This window comes from Sinohyriopsis cumingii, chromosome 12 (assembly GCF_028554795.1).
Source record: "Sinohyriopsis cumingii isolate HCF-2022 chromosome 12, ASM2855479v2, whole genome shotgun sequence".
NCBI classification, from domain to species: Eukaryota; Metazoa; Mollusca; class Bivalvia; order Unionida; family Unionidae; genus Sinohyriopsis; species Sinohyriopsis cumingii.
This window is the reverse complement of record NC_142972.1, coordinates 107,270,654-107,287,092: the sequence shown is the minus strand read 5'-3', so window position 1 is coordinate 107,287,092 and position 16,439 is coordinate 107,270,654. Positions and strand designations below refer to the sequence as shown.

Here is a 16,439-nt window from a genome sequence, read left to right as displayed (position 1 = left end):
TGGAGGTTTTTTTTACACAACAGCATTGCCGCGATTTGTTTGATGAAGCGATCGGCATGCTATAAAAATGTACATACATGTTTGCTAACAACAAAAGGCATATGTGCACCAACTAACAGCAGAGATTTACCAGTATACAATACAAACCACCGTCGATTCTCGATACAAACCTTTATTATATTCTCCAACATTGCAAACACAAAGATCGCTCACAAAATCACAAAAAACGTGCAGGGTGTAGTTCGTTTTTACAAAAAGCTAACCAGTGTCAAAATTAAATTCGCGAGTCATTTCACTCTGACACAGCTCTGAAAAGTATCGTACACGCGGTTACTATCAAAAGACCGTGTTCTTGCAAAATAGGATCTCCATTCCCACGAAAGAAACTTAAACGAGTCAACACCTGGCAATATTGGACCGTATATATTACTGTAGCATAAGTTAACACCCAATATAGGGATTCTTTCAGTCCTGTATTTTGAGAAATAAATAATTATTTTTAATTATGCAAAACTTGTTTATTTGTTGTTTGCTATTTCTTCTTGCGGAGTTTAAGTCTCTGTAACCGTAACTTTTATCTGTTCTATTCGCGTCTTCAGAAGTTGGCCAGTTGTAGGTATAGTACGGTAGCATGATTGACTGTCACAGCATATAGTACTCGGCCCAGATGTCAGCATAAGCAGATTATGATTTAACAATGCACTACTAAGATGGGGTTGCCGATACAAACAAAGCGATTGGTCATGGGGATCGAGATAACCGACGTTAAGTGGCAAATTTGGCCTTCTTTTGTGCTCGAGATATTAGGGTTCGGCGACATAAAAGAATCGACATAACCGATGAGAAAATGCTAAGACAAAGAGAGAATTTGGCGGTTCCACTTCAAAAACGTCGACTTAATAGGGTTGGCGAGTTAACCGAGGTCGAGATAAGTGGGTTCGACTGTATATACATACATACATTACTTATAACATGATTAGCATGATGATCTTTATTAATAACATTTACAATGGTATTTATGAATACAAACATACATGCATACATACATATATACGTCTGTTATAATTTTGCACCATAACTTATAACATAGATAATGTTATATTTTAATCAAAAACAATAGTTTCTTCTTCCTTTCTGACCACTGCATTGACAAGTGTTGCAACAATTTACACAACAGTTACATTTGCCGCAAGAGCATATATTGCAACTTCCCGAGGAACATTCTTTTAGGCCAGCGGGAAGCTTATCCATTTCGGGGATCCACAATGCCTCAAGAATTTTTCTTCTTAAACAGACTTGATGATTTTTCGTAACTTCTATCATGTTTTCATCTGTTGTTGTCTTCATCATGCTTGTCATGTAAGGTAGGAGACAAGCATAACCTTTTCTCCCATCTCTGACCCATCTCCCATATATTGCCAATAGCTCAGAATGCTCTTTAGGCATCCCCAAAGAATAACGATATCTACATCGCTGATTTGGATCCCCATTCCGAATGCTACCGTAGCAACAAGACAGCGAATTATGCTTTCGGGTCTTCGAAATTCCTTGATAATTCTGTCCCGTGTCTCTTTATCCGTGGAAGAATGATACATTTCAATACTGACTATAAATCATAGTACAGTGAATCACGGACATATATTAAACACAGCATTTAATTAGTTTCTTAAATTTCACACCATAAATAGGCTATACTATTTGCTGGAACAATGTTGGTCGACAGTTAAAGGCAAGGCATCATACTAGGAACCATGGCAACAAGTACATGATTTGGGCCTTAGCATATATAGCAAAGAACAGTGTGAACACCATAATGTACAAGGAGGCCTCTGATGTGAGAAGAGCTGTAGATCTACCAATGTCCACTTATTTTCCTTCTCAAGAGGAGATACAAGCGACCAGGGATATAATGGAAGCTGTGGTGTCTCGAATCCTGCCTGAAAATGTCCCATGCCTCTATCCACTGACGGACCTTGTTTGTCATCATATTGATCACAAACATTGGTCCAAATCAAGGCGGAAAAGTGAAGTAGTATGTACTTGCCTGATATTTATACTAAATGCCATTCTCCTATCACGATAATAACAAAAACTCATTCAAACGATGTACTTGATGTATGTTCAACATTGTTATGCTAGTGCCTACGATTTGTCAGTGTTTTGGATTAAAAGTTTACATGAAGCAGTTTAAACAAATGTACTTTTACGATCTGAGGAGATATGTGTGCACTTAGTTTTAGATTTGCAATTGTTTTTCTTTTCTTACTCTAATAGGTTGAAAGTAAGAGAATGTGCGTATTTATTTTGTGGCAAAAATACAACAATAGCAAGTGGAGAAAATTATTTTTTGTCTCAAACGCTTTAACTGCATCCTCTGTTATAAAGGCTTGGTGTAAGTACAGTAATTAAATTGTGTTCCATTTCACAGTTTAATATTGGTGTGATCCCAGAAAATCCTTCAACAAACGCAGGTGTTATTAGGATACTGGAGCGGCTGCATGATTATGTTCCAAGAAGAGATGATACTCATGTGTATCCCATAGTGTGCTGGGGGGTGGGGGTGGGGGTGGGTGGGGGGGGGTGGATGGCCTGTCTTGTGAAAGACACATAGATGCTCAAAATGCAAGATCCAATGCTGGGAATCCTGTACAAAGATTGGAGGGCTTGGTGCCATCACCTGGAGAATTTCACAAAAGAATACTACTGCTTCAGGTAAAATAATACACATCTATAGCTTGTTTTGTACAGCTTTATGATGGAAATTATATTGTTTCAAAATTATCCGTATTCTATTTTTTGTGCACAAGTGATAAACATCAGCACCAATGTGCTTCACTTAGTCAAAATCAGTATCAATGTACATCATTGTTAAACTAATAACAGTTTTGGTCTTATCGAATACAAAGATATTTCCTGACAAACTCAAATTATTTCCAGATCTGGGAGAAGATGAACCGATGATACAATGCCTGAATAGATTCTGCCCTAGAGGCTCCTTTTTCCATCTATGTTGTTTTAGCCTAGAGGAAGACAATCTGCCAGATGAGTGGGTGTGCGGTGACACATGCAGGAAAACTGTAGATGAGAAGATTTATTGTGTGCGCCAGTCGGTCAAAGAAGAACCAGTGGTCGAATGTTCCAATCAGCAATGTGACCATCAGTGGTTTTATGTTTCATGCAAAGGGATTAAAGAGCTTCCAGACAGTGGTAATAACATAATGTATCTCTTCATTATTGTTCATCTCATGGAACTTTATCAACAGAAAGGATATGGCATTATCTAAAATCTTACCCCAACTGTTACTTTATAATAATGGTCATATTGACGTACTTAGATTTTTTTCTTCATATTCTCATTTTTATGTAAGATACATGTGTTTTCATTTCCAGACGAAGAATGGTTTTGCTCTGAAAATTGCAAAAAGATATCAAGAAGGAAATGTAAGAAAAGGAACAGCAAGAAAGACTCTGTAAGTGAAAAGGCTGTTGACCGTAAATTCGAGTATACAAAGACGATTCTCATCCGAGGGATGGAAGATAAAGTAAGAAGAGATGCTGTCAGAGAAAATGATGGCCCATCAATGGTGTCCTTTTGGAAGCAAGATATGGTCAAATTCCACAACAATAACCACAGAAGATACTTTATCCTGGGGCACAGTCTAATTACAAGTAAGCCATGTTATATTTGTTTCAGAGCATTAATGTATTTATATGTTAATTAGGTCAAGCTAACTCCATCTAACATCTATGAAGGAACAACCTATACTAAAGACTTTTATTACTGTAATTATTCTGTATTAGTTCATTATCCCAGCGACTATAAAGAACAAAATGGTTATCCATGATAAAACACATACAAGAAAAATCCACTAAATGCTTACTTGTTCATAAAGTAATTTTAAAAAAAATTCCTGCTTTATATTTTTGGGGGTCCTTTTTTGCCGTACTTAGTGTTTGCTTTAGGGTTACTGTACAAAAAATATTAAAATGTCATGTGAAAATAAATTATAAAAGTTATGACAAGTGTTTAATTGGATGTTACAAAAGTTCCACAGTAAAGATTCTATCGGTTCATTTATTTAAAAACAAGTCACCTATATTTAATATAATTTTGGAACATCAAGGAAGTGACAGCTGAATACCCATTAGGACCAGGGCGGGCGCCAAACCCAACCAGACTATCTGGCGCCCTAGGCAAGGTTAGATTTTGGCGCCGCCCCCCCCCCCGAAAATATCAATTTCAACATTTATAAACAATTATAAAAAATATAAAAAATGCGCCCCCTGAAATCAGCGCCCTAGGCGGCTGCCTAGTTTGCCTATATGGTAGCGCCGGCCCTGATTAGGACTATATCAGAATCATCAGATGCATATATCAAATATTCTGAAGAAAATAGTTTTAATTTAGTGTGATCATTCTGCGGTAGTATATAACATGTTTATTTCATTTGTGGGTCAGTAACAGTAAATCTGTATAAGAATCAGTTAAACAATGAGAAAACAGTCCTAAGTAACAAAGCAATTTAAATTCTTGCAGATTTATCTGGGTGCATATCAGAGAGAATGCAGCAAGACTTGATGTGGAACAGAACGGTTAATCTTCGAGGAGGTGCCAGAAACAATGATGAGGTTGACCTAATCAATGAATATTTGAACAAGGAGTTCAAAGGTAAATCATTTGATAACAGAATTATAATTAATCGTTTTAAATTGGAAGAATTTTGTTTTATAAATATATGAAGTCTTAGTATATGCAGTATTTTGTAATTCGTGGAAATACGACTTTAATATGATTTCTTGGTGTCTAATATATTATGCGTTCATTAATTTGAAAACTACCACATAATGTTAATTTTGGAGGTTAAAATATTAATGCTGACTTTTTATTATCTTTATAGAAAGCTTACGATCGGCCAGTCATCAGCTGAGTGACGCCACTTTGGACAGGCATAGCAAGTTGGCTGGTGGGGTTGGCCATGCTCTAGATAAAATATACTCTACAACAGTCTCCGAATTGTAAAGTTTCCAGACAGGAAAATCAAAGTTTTCACGAAGAAAGGAAATTGAGATTTTTGTCAGAGTACTGAAGGACGAGGAACTCTTAAGAGAAATCCCTGGAAGATATCACAGAGCTTATCAGAATTTCCGCTCATTAGCAAGAATAAAGAACCTAGACATATACATCTCGCACATAAACAAATTATCACGCAAATCTGACAAAAGAAACAAAATTATCGCTAACTCACATGTCAATTTATGTATGTATGTATGTATTAATAAAGTTCATCATACTAATCATGTTATAAATAACGATTTGTTGCACGAGGGATTAAAGTATGAAGGAGAAAGTTTATATGTGCAGTCAAAACAGGAAATTGGGAAGTGAGTCGGATGTACATGGTCTGATACCAGCAGTGCGGGGGAATATTTCATATGAAAAGGATCGTTATTATTATTATTATTATTATTATTTTATTTCAGAACATACAGTTCTGTATTTAATGTTTGGTCATGGTTGGTTGAAGAAATGGGAGACCAAGTATACCGAGGCGAAAAATCAGCAAAGACACGTTTGATTGAAAGTTTCATTCCTCCACTGATCAAGAGACATAGGACAGAATTATCAAGGAATTTTGAAGACCAGTGGTCAGAAGGGAAGAAGAAACTATTGCGTTTGTTAAAATATAACATTATCTATGTTATAAGTTATGGTGTAAAATTATAACAGACGTATATATGTATGTATGCATGTTTGTTTGTATTCATAAATACCATTGTAAATGTTATTAATAAAGTTCATCATGCTAATCATGTTATAAGTAATGTATGTATGTATATATTCATAAATACCATCGCAAATGTTATTAATAATATTCATCATAATAATCATGTTCTTCTTATAAGTAATGTAAAGTATTAATATGTAGATATGTATGTATGTCATAAAATCCATTTATACCATTGTAAATGTTATTAAATATGATTGAAGATACTACCACTAGTAATAATAAATTATTATTATTATTATTATTATTATTGTGTAGCATATTTTCACATCTGAATACAGTTTGTGGTCGTTTTACAATTTATTTATCATTCACTCTATCTCACATTTCTGACATGAACTCTCTCTCTCTCTGTCTATCTCCTAAATTTCTGCCATAACGACACAGTTCCCACCCAAGCATGAGTAAATTCCTAGTAATCTACGCTTCGCTAGACGGTTTTCACGCGTTACTCTTGCCTCGTGGTGATGCTGCTTTACACGCATGCGTGGGTAATTCAAATCTGAGGTCAACAGCCGATGAATACACAGGTGTTCTGTTCTGACAGGGATTTATACTAAAAAAGTGTGTGTTCTAAAGGATTTAACGCTATGGATCATTAGAAGAGGGATTATACTTACCGTCTGGATACAAAGGTTAGTCTAAATAAATTTATTAATTAATAGCGCGCGGTCCGATCATCCGAGGTGACATAGCTCGGACGTATCAGCAGGACTGGTGCAGAACAACGTTGGTCTCCGCCGCCAGTCAAAGAAAAAAAAAAGTGGAGAACAACTTGCTGGTCTAGAATTTTAGGATAATGAAATTGCACTTATGATGCAACCTGTAGGCAACACCAATCTTGTTCAATGTAATAATGGAACAGGATACTAAAATGTTAAAACTATACAAAACGTCAGGCATGGTTAAAATTCCAAACACATTAAAATCTGACCCAAGCAGTGTTCAATCCATAACATTACCAAATCAATCAGAAAGAAGTACAATTATAAGTGATGATTGTTACATGTTAACATGCAATGCACAAATATGATTATAAAACAATACTCCTGTTACAGAAATAATAAATATTTGAAGCATAATAACAGCGTCATGAGGAAAAAGCTATGGCCCATGTCAAATTCTTGTTGGCCCTGTTTAAAAATTGTGATGGGACGTCCCATCAAGCCAAATCCTTGGCTGAATCCTAGTGTTTAATTCTAAAGACGCACAATGCATTATTCGTTACAGATCACCATGGAAGTGTAAAAACATGCTTTATTAATAATGCGACTTTTCAACCTTCTTTGTTATTCTTTCATAAACAAATAGATCCATCGATAAACAGTCATACTGAGTCCGTGAAAACAACCCATATATACAGAAATGGTTAGTCTCGATTTTCCTTAATGACGGCATTGATAAGGAATTTCTTATATGATTCAAAATTATAATTCTCCTCTTTTTATGTCTCTTATTTGCTTCGAATTACTGTCAACTTGTATAGCCTACAAATTTCGACGGTTATCGAAAATAGGGAGTAACCGTTCCTCGGCCTTTGACAAGCTTGATTTGACCAAATACCTACTTTTACTTAACCATTTCAGTCTACACGATACCTAATGAAGATGGTTAAATTATCCCTTCCTCAGTTTTGCTATATCATTGTGCTTAACTTGTTATTTCCTCTTAGATTGTTGTCTGTCTTTGAGCACATGTTCACTTCCTTGTCATGCGGTCTACTTCAGTAACGTTCAGAAGTACACCACCTAATACATGTACCTAACTCTTGCTGTTAGCAATTTCAGTAAACACGGTATTTCGATATAAAATATTTGCGGAAATTTTTAAAACGTACTGTGGTTATTGTAGTTTATGTTTTTGGAAAAGGAAAATCAATTTCGGGGGTTTCATCGGTAGTATATGATAACGTTGTTGGCTACTTGTCGGGATTCTGCTTAGAGATTCCTAGTGTGCCTTTTTCTAAATTCTTTTGTTATTATTATTATTATTATTATTATTGTTATTATTATTGTTGTTGTTGTTGTTGAATTTATTACATTTCTGAACAAGATCTGAAGTTTAGAAAATATTTTGGACAGAAAATCTTTGCTTGATTTTTTTTAAGCACAAGAAAATATTTATTTGGCAGAGGTTATTCACACGGATCCTATATACTACTATAGTCTGACTCAACATCCCCATGTATTTGTATCCCCCTACTGATTTAAAAAACGAGAACATTTAATGTGATAAAAAGTGCACAGAACTAAGTCAACTGAATCATTGATTTATAATTTCTAACCTGATTGTGACCAGAATGGCACTAATGCTGGCATCCCCTGCACCATTTCATGCTCAACGGACTTTCCATACTAACACGGCGCCATATTGCATACATTATAGGCTAGATTATTTCCATCAGACAACATAATGATATAGTTCATCATGTTCGTCAACTGCCGGATAATTCCGTAAATTACATAACATTGAGAGTTTGGAATTATATCCCTTTGCATATATGAAAATAGAAATTAAACCGCTTGTTAAATCCACATGAAAAGCAAATTTGTAGTTGTCATTATTTTCCTTTGCTTGATTCGACATTGTAAATATAGGAAGCAGACGACTTATGTATGTATATCTGTAGTCGCAACACACCCCTTTGCTGAAAATGGACTTGTCCAGAAGCTGGAAATGGATCTGAGCATGTCAGTCTATTAACTGAAAACTTCCGTTAAGCACGAAATGCGCATAAGGTGACGGTGTTAGGGCCACTCTACTCAAAGTCAGGTTAGAAACTATAAATCAATGAATGAATTTACTAAGTTCTTTGCACTTTTTTTATCACATTAAATATTTCCATTATTTAAATTGGTTGGGGGGTACAAACAGGTTTGTATTGTCAGACTTCAGTAATAATGTTGACATTAATGGGTGAATGAATATTTGCATAACTGTGATACACCTTATGTATATCTGATATATGTAGGCTATTTTTCACCATGTGTTGGGATCATGGCAATAACTAGCCTAATATAAGTTATGTATTTTGTAGAACTGACAGCAGGTTTTGGCATTGTAGGTTAGAAATTGTCTGAAAAACATGCATTTTATATTCTTCCATAAAATAAATGTAGGTGCTCTTTATAAAATAAATATATTAAATTTCACTCCACAATTCCTTTAAGGTCAAATTTGCAAGTAAATGTCAAACACTTATAGTGTTATGCTTCTTCATTTCATAGGCACTTGTTACAAAAGCATTGACAAATATTAGTTAATAGATAAAAGATGGCTAAGGAGTCCAAACCTATAACAATGTCACTACAAGTTTGGAACCCACTCAACCCACCATCAACCTATCAATTCATGGGCACTCTTAATTTCATGAGTACATGAGTCTGTGTTTATTAGATGATTTCATGCAAGTTCAGAATATTCCAATCTCATATGTGCTGGTTGCCGTGGGAATTGTCATTTCTACAGCAGGTACACGGCAGTCATGCAAATAGTCTTTATAAATTCAGTACATAGCCACCATGCAAATAAACTTTATTTTGGGAATGTTAATGTTTCTCTCTATTTCAAATTACATAAATTCTAGATCTTATAAAATTTATAAGCAAACTAGAGATTGTTATATCAGTTGCTATAAGAACCGAGTTGCATGGTCAAAGTTGGATGACCACTGACAGAACTTGACAAAGCCAGACATTCTCTTTCCAAGCACAATACACACATGCAAACATTATCTCATTAAGGACAAGGATAATTAGGTCCCTAAGTGTGATATATTCCTGAGCCAATCTATGTTAGGGTGTTTTGAGGACACATACATGGATAGGTCCAATAGAATCTTTGTAGCACCAATATAACTATGATGTTAAATACATTATTAACCAATGAAGATAAATATAGCATTTCATTGTGGTTCATTAAAAGTACCAGACATGGTAAAGAACAGTTGAAAATTGGAATGTCCAGTACAGAAGCAAACAAATGGCTACCCTAGGTCAAAGTGAGTTTTGCCTTCAGCATTTCTAAAAATTGTATCAACTAATTTCTGTCTTTAATTATTTCCAGGAAGCTACATGCATCTTTATGATGTCATTCTATGCTGAATTAAATCTATTTTTCTTTAAAATTCTGTATCTCAGAATTGTCTAAATGCTGCAGAAAGATTGTTTATTTTCTCAAATAATAAATGCAATGTTTCCAATGACTGACATTGTAAATTTTAATCCCATTTAATTCAATACCTCAAAAACACAGTAATAGAATTATCACAAGAAGCTAAATCATTAAAGTCATTGTGAACATAACCATCACTGACTTGACATTCTCATTTCAACTCAGTAACTCTGTAATCCAACAAGTTATATGCATTAATTCCAGAAATTTGTAAGAAGCTAGAATATCTACGATTTTGTCAACAATGTTGTCACCGACTTAATATGCTAGATTAGATTGAACCCTATGATTGCATAATTTAACAATTCATGAATATAATTAGGTTTTCTTAATTCACTAGTTTTTCCACATTGTTTTATCTTCACTGACCTGAAACATTCATTTCAATTCCGCTTAATATCAATTCAGTTCAAACAAGCACATATATGGAGTAGAGGCGTCAAAAGGCACTTCTATGCGAATGGAGTAGAGGCATCCAAAGGGTTAAAATCAATTCAGTTCAAACAAGCACATATACTAAGTTATAGTTAAAGTGTAAAGTTAAATAATAATTTGCATTTTAAAACTAAATCCTATTATTCTTTCTTAATTGTATTGCAATTAAATCCAAAAATAGTAAATCTTTCATGACATTTCATTGTTAAAAATGGTATTATCATAATTATTAACAATATGGTGCTAATATTAACTATGACCTTAGGCATGACCCAAGGTTTTTTCATACCCCTGGCTAACTATAACTTTGAAGCACCATCCTTCATCCTAAGAAATAAAGATAAATTCCATCTAAATTTGGCATCTAATTTAGTACCCCTTAAACCCTGGAGTTCTAGGCAATTGCCTAGTTCACCTATATAGTTGGGCCAGAAATGCATGACCTTGTGGGACATTATCATAGAAACACCAGTTAATAAACATGAAAATATTCAAGCCATTGTATAAAGACAAGACCTGTATAATTGCATTTAATAAAATCTGTTACAGAGGAAATATTTTCCTTGGTCTATAAGCTAGCTAAGAATGATAAAAATACAGATGTTTACAAACAAATTATTTGGTGTGTCGATCCTTCTAACCAGAATCCCCAGGTATTTCTGTAAATAAAGTTGCCTGGTTAATGGCTTATATGGTGTTAGTACAGATACCACTCACCATGTAGCTATGTTACAAAGCAGGTTAGCATGCAGCAGAGGGTGAATAAAAGCCAAAAGGTGCATATAGGATGAAAGCCACATATACATTTACACAAACCTAACGAAAATGCACATTAAAAGATGCAATACACACAACATCAAACAACTGTGTTACTAATATACAATGCAGTCAAAGGTAAATATCAGAGCTTAAAAATGTCTACATGTCTGCTCATATGTACGTTTGGTGTCTGTGAAAAAACAGGTCACTTCAAGATGCTCATACAACTGGATGAGTGTAATTTAAGCAGATACAATATTATGTACAATGTGGGATATTTAAAACTGATCCAGGACAACAAAATATTATATGATAGTTGCTCTACTGGGTGGTAAGTTAACCATTTGAAAATATTGTTAAATTTGATTTTGTTAACCAAATTTGTTCTACAGTTAAAATGTATGGGTACACATTGTTCAAAGTATATGTACATAAATCTGTCCAACATCTGTCCATTGTGCATATAAAATCTAAAATTTCTGTCCATTTTTGTTCCAAATAATTTATGCTTAGTATTTTTGTCTGCCATATTTGTTTGGAAATTAACAAGCATGAAATACAAATATTTCTACTTTTGCCAGCAAATGAACGTTTGATCAACCTCAACATAGCCAAAAAATGTGTGTGTACCCAACATTAAGCAAAGTGTATTAAGTTTTGATGTTATCTGTCTTTCCATTCATTACCAATTTAATTTCCACATAGTGACTATTGTTGTCAACATCTACTGTTACTAAACTCTATGGATATCTTACACTTGGGGGGAGGAAGAACCCTACTGATTTGGGGCAAAAAGGTTAAGGTTGCTGTGACTGAATGAAGAAAACAAGTTCCTAAACACAATAATTCAAGTTCTCTATCATTTACAGTTATGAAACTTTGCATATAGTTTGCACTTGGGGAAAGGAAGAATTATATTGATTTCAACACTTTGGCAGACCAAGCAGATATTTTAGTGCTTTGTCCTAGCAACATATATTGGATTTCATCACTTGCCTCCCTTAGTATGTAATGGCAACTAACCTATAGTGTAACAGCGGTGTATTGTACATAAATCCAAAATGGTGAATGGTAAAGGCAATTGCCTTCCAAAATGATATTTTTGTAAGTTTAACATCAAAAGTATGATTATGTACCAAAGGGAAGCCATTACAGGTCTATTTGAGTGTAAAGTATTTGTACAAACAGGGACCAGCAGTGGACAATTGCATATTTAAAAGTCCATTCAAGGTGTGTCCTCCCCTTGTCTCAACCATGTAGGAACAGCGTTCAAATTTGAACAACTTAACTATGATTGGATGCAGTGGCCTCTATATCCCTATATACATGTGATACATTTACTCTCAGAATGGAACTGGGTGCCAGTTGTAAATAGAAAATTTATTTATTTTTTTAAATTTTTTTTCTTAAGATACAGATTTTTAACAAGAAACATATCCGTATTCAGGTTCAAAATATGGGACAAGTAAGGAACTAACTGGACACTTGGAAGCCATTCATTATGTAAAATAGCATGAAAAAAAAAAGAAAATTGCCATTAAATGGACAGATAACAGTATAACATAATATATTTCACCTCACAGTAAATACATAAATTCAGAAATATGGATCTTTTATCATTATGTATGCCCATATACCTTTTGCTCGCCTTGTCCATTTGCAGTTCAATAAAGAAACATCACAGCAGTTGACATAGACATCTATGCCATCTGTACTACATCTCTCAGAAATGTTTACCTCCTCCCCAAGAAGACGCTTGACCAGGGTTGTCTTGCCTACACCAACGTGTCCGACAACCATGATTCGTATGTTGTATACTGTCTCCTTTCCATCTTTTAGAGCCTCTTTAAAAAGTTGGATGGATCTGTCATCCATGTTTAAAATTTCCATTGGAACATCTGTGCAAATAATGAATAAGTTAAATATATATATATTATATACATTGTGGCAGTAGGTTCAAATAGTCCAAAATGCACAAGCTTAAGTTGTTTTAAAATAGTACAATTGATATTTGCCACAGTAGGCAATACCAACTTCTTCAAGTGCAATAAAAATTAAAATATATAAAGAACTACTTTTTAAGTAAACTTGTCTTTTTATTTCCAAGTTATCTTTGAAGTCCAGGAAGTGGGTGGGGGTGGGTGTTGGACTTTCAATGTAGCTTTATCAATTTTTTCAGTCTTAACACAATGATGTCAGCAGTTTATCGTGATGTCTAGCAATGGGGAAGTATGCTGCACACATATAGCATGATGTCCCACCCAGTCAAATTATCCTGACAACAGGCATACAATTCCTAACACTAACCTCTTTAATGATGAGCATCAAGTGATGCAGTTGCTAGTATCATTTTAAAAAGTCTTTGGTATGTCTCAGCTGAGGTTCAAACCCACAACCTCCTGCAGCTGAGAAGGATAAATTACCACTGAGGCCAACAGAGCAGTCGGTCCAGAAATGAAAATGACAATGCAGAGCTAGGAGTCTTTTGAAAAGTGCACATCTGAAGCATGGCAAATCTTTTCCTTGTCAAAAAGAAATTACACCGATCACTCAGACACCAAAATCAAGAGAATTAAAAGTTCTTTTAATGATTCCTACAATAATCAGTGTCTTGTTTTTAAAAAAGGATAGTGTTTTCTTTTTAAAAAATCAAACCCTACACAAATTATAAATCTGCAGATCCCAACCTAAAGGTTCCTGTTTCTGCCAACTTTGGAATTTCTAGTCCATATACATGTATGTTTTTAGTAACCTATAGAATTGACAAACACCAATAAAAGTTCTTGGTGTGCCATTTTTTATTTATCTTCATTGCTTTATAGTAATAAATCGATTAATTTTATGTTACAGAAAATTATGTTACCACTCCATAAGGAAGTTTTTCACTTCCATATATGTGAAAGCATTAATCTGATTGGCTAATTGAAATGTCATCTGAACATAATCTGACATCAGTATGTCTGATAATAAAAAGACTTGAGCTTTAACACCGACCTGAAGTTTTTCAGAAAATATTACTATCAGTTTACAGAGATTACAAACTGTATATGTATTTCTCAAGCATGTGACACAAGTCAAAAATACATTATAATCTTTAATATATAAAATACTAGTTGTAAATGTAGTCACAAATATGCATCAGTGTACCTTACACTTGAAACCTGCTGTCCTTAACTGATCTTTTTATCTTTCTGGCAAACAAACATACATAATCCCTCCTTATCACCCCTGCAAAAAATGAAATATAAGAATGTCCACTGCAGATCTGCGAAAGTACAGCAGTTGGGTTGTATACATATATTTTTTCAAAAAGTTTCTATCTCATTTTCTTCAACAAATTTGCCATAATTTCCTCCATTTATCTGAAGGAGGCTGGGGCAGATTTTATTTATCCCATTATACAAAAATTAAATGTTCATTACCTAAGTGAAACCTCCTTCATTTTGACAAAAACTTCATACCTAGCCCTCACCTATACAAAATATTCATTCAGATCCTTCATGTTCTGTGAAATGTAAAGTAATCAAAGGATGGAGAGGCATGCACACTTGTGCATGATTCCAACAGCAATATCCATTTTATTTGTTAAAGTACATTGATACGAAGACTGTCATATTCAAATAGGTCTAGATGTATCATGGGCTAGAAAAATTTATATTCTGGAGAATGCAATTGTTACTTGAAAGTTTAAATATATGGATACTCTCCAACTATTTCTGGACTCTTATTTCCAACTGATAAACCTTATATTTATATTAAATGTTTAAGAAATTATTTATATGCAGAAACCACAGGGGCTCATATCATTGCTTACAATTTACCTATAAATCATAGATGCTCTATATTATTAAGGTAGTATAATGTACATGTATAATTTGGGGTAAATTGTTAGCAACTATACAAACCCCAGTGGCAACTAGTACTAATATCAATCGTTCTCTTTGAAGGAAATGCTATTTTTAGTAGATAGACAGTCACATCAAAATGAGCATGATATTGTAGACCAATAAATCAGCCCCAAACCTGAAATGATACTAAACAAAGTGCACAAATCATCTATCAGTACCAACACAAATTTGGGGGTTTGATTTATGGAACTAATGATTGTGGGGCTGATATACAATGTGCAATATACCAGCTGTTATAACAAGCACAATCAAAATTGAGTCTACAAGTGGATGAAAGTTAAGTGACAAAATTCTCAGACTCATAAAAATTAAATATTAAATAAAATACAGGTTTTAGTTTAGTTTCTTTGATTGCATCACACCTAATCCAAAATGATGAACTCTGAAAATAAATTGGTTTTATAACATTTTTGTGAAATTCATAATTAAACATTTAAAATGTTATTGCCTTGAGAACATGAAAAGTAATAATACCTTTTAGCATGCATATTTATTACTTTCTGTTTTCAATAATAATAATAATAATAATAATAATAATTATGTCTGAATTACTTGCTACTTCAAATTTAGTCAAAAAGATTTTTTGTTTTTTTTTTTAAATTCGAAAATATACTCTTCAGGACCATGCAACTTACGATGTATATTAAGTTGTCCGTCTGTTATAAATATTATTTGTTTAACGCTGCATTCACCGTTGACGAGTTCAATTGTTCCGAATAAAAAAATAAATACGCAGAATGAACAAAGTTTGGTTTAATTTTTTAAGACTAAAGAGATTTTAATTTTGAATCATCAGCAGTATTTGCTCATCTCTTTGCTAAGAACTACATACATTTTCAGCCTTGTCTTTTCAGAGTGCTATAAAAAGTCACTTCGTCCTTCTTTGGAAACGTAAACAGACCCTAGTAAACATGGCGCAGTGAATAACCTATCGTAGAATATCCAAATATGGTACAGCAGGCAGTAGACTGGTTCACTGTAGTAGTTCTAAATGTGACTAAACACTTTAGGAATATACCTGGAATAGTGTAAAACGCGGTACCTGACTGTCATTATTTATTTTATTTGAAAACACATATTTTTGAATGGCGATTATTTGGTTTATTTTTAGTTTATTTTGTTTTGTTAGTTGATAAATATTCCTTGCAAAATCCGTATAGAATCGCTCCATAAACACCAATGCTATGAAAACTATGTCAAAATACGTGGGAATTTGGACGCTGTAACCCGAGACGGTGAACCAGTCTATAGCAGATTCAATGTCGCGTGCAATGAGCGCTATCAATGAAAGCGCCACCTTCTGGGAAAAATGTGTTTTACGCTAGATCATGATGTCAGTTAAGTAGCCTACCACCATTATGACAGTCCATTGTGATTT

General features: G+C 34.0%; 1 protein-coding gene and 1 long non-coding RNA gene across 6 annotated transcripts in view; one reads left to right on the top strand and one right to left on the bottom strand.

Annotated features, from left to right (window-relative positions):
* Positions 1-16,439, bottom strand: part of LOC149787205 (uncharacterized) — a 111,410-nt gene that overhangs the window by 65,386 nt on the left and 29,585 nt on the right. For 4 of the 5 annotated variants that reach the window (XM_089977704.1, XM_089977707.1, XM_089977705.1 and 1 more), the window contains one exon: positions 12,791-13,051. In XM_089977704.1, the coding sequence (XP_089833830.1) occupies positions 12,791-13,051 (261 nt within the window). Of the gene's footprint in view, positions 1-12,790; positions 13,052-15,893; positions 15,973-16,439 lie in introns of those variants that run through there. The other variant, XM_089977708.1, reaches the window with a different exon arrangement.
* Positions 4,546-5,184, top strand: LOC149787206 (uncharacterized). The gene is made up of 2 exons (XR_016425270.1): positions 4,546-4,669; positions 4,899-5,184. It is a non-coding gene; the product is annotated as an uncharacterized LOC149787206 (long non-coding RNA).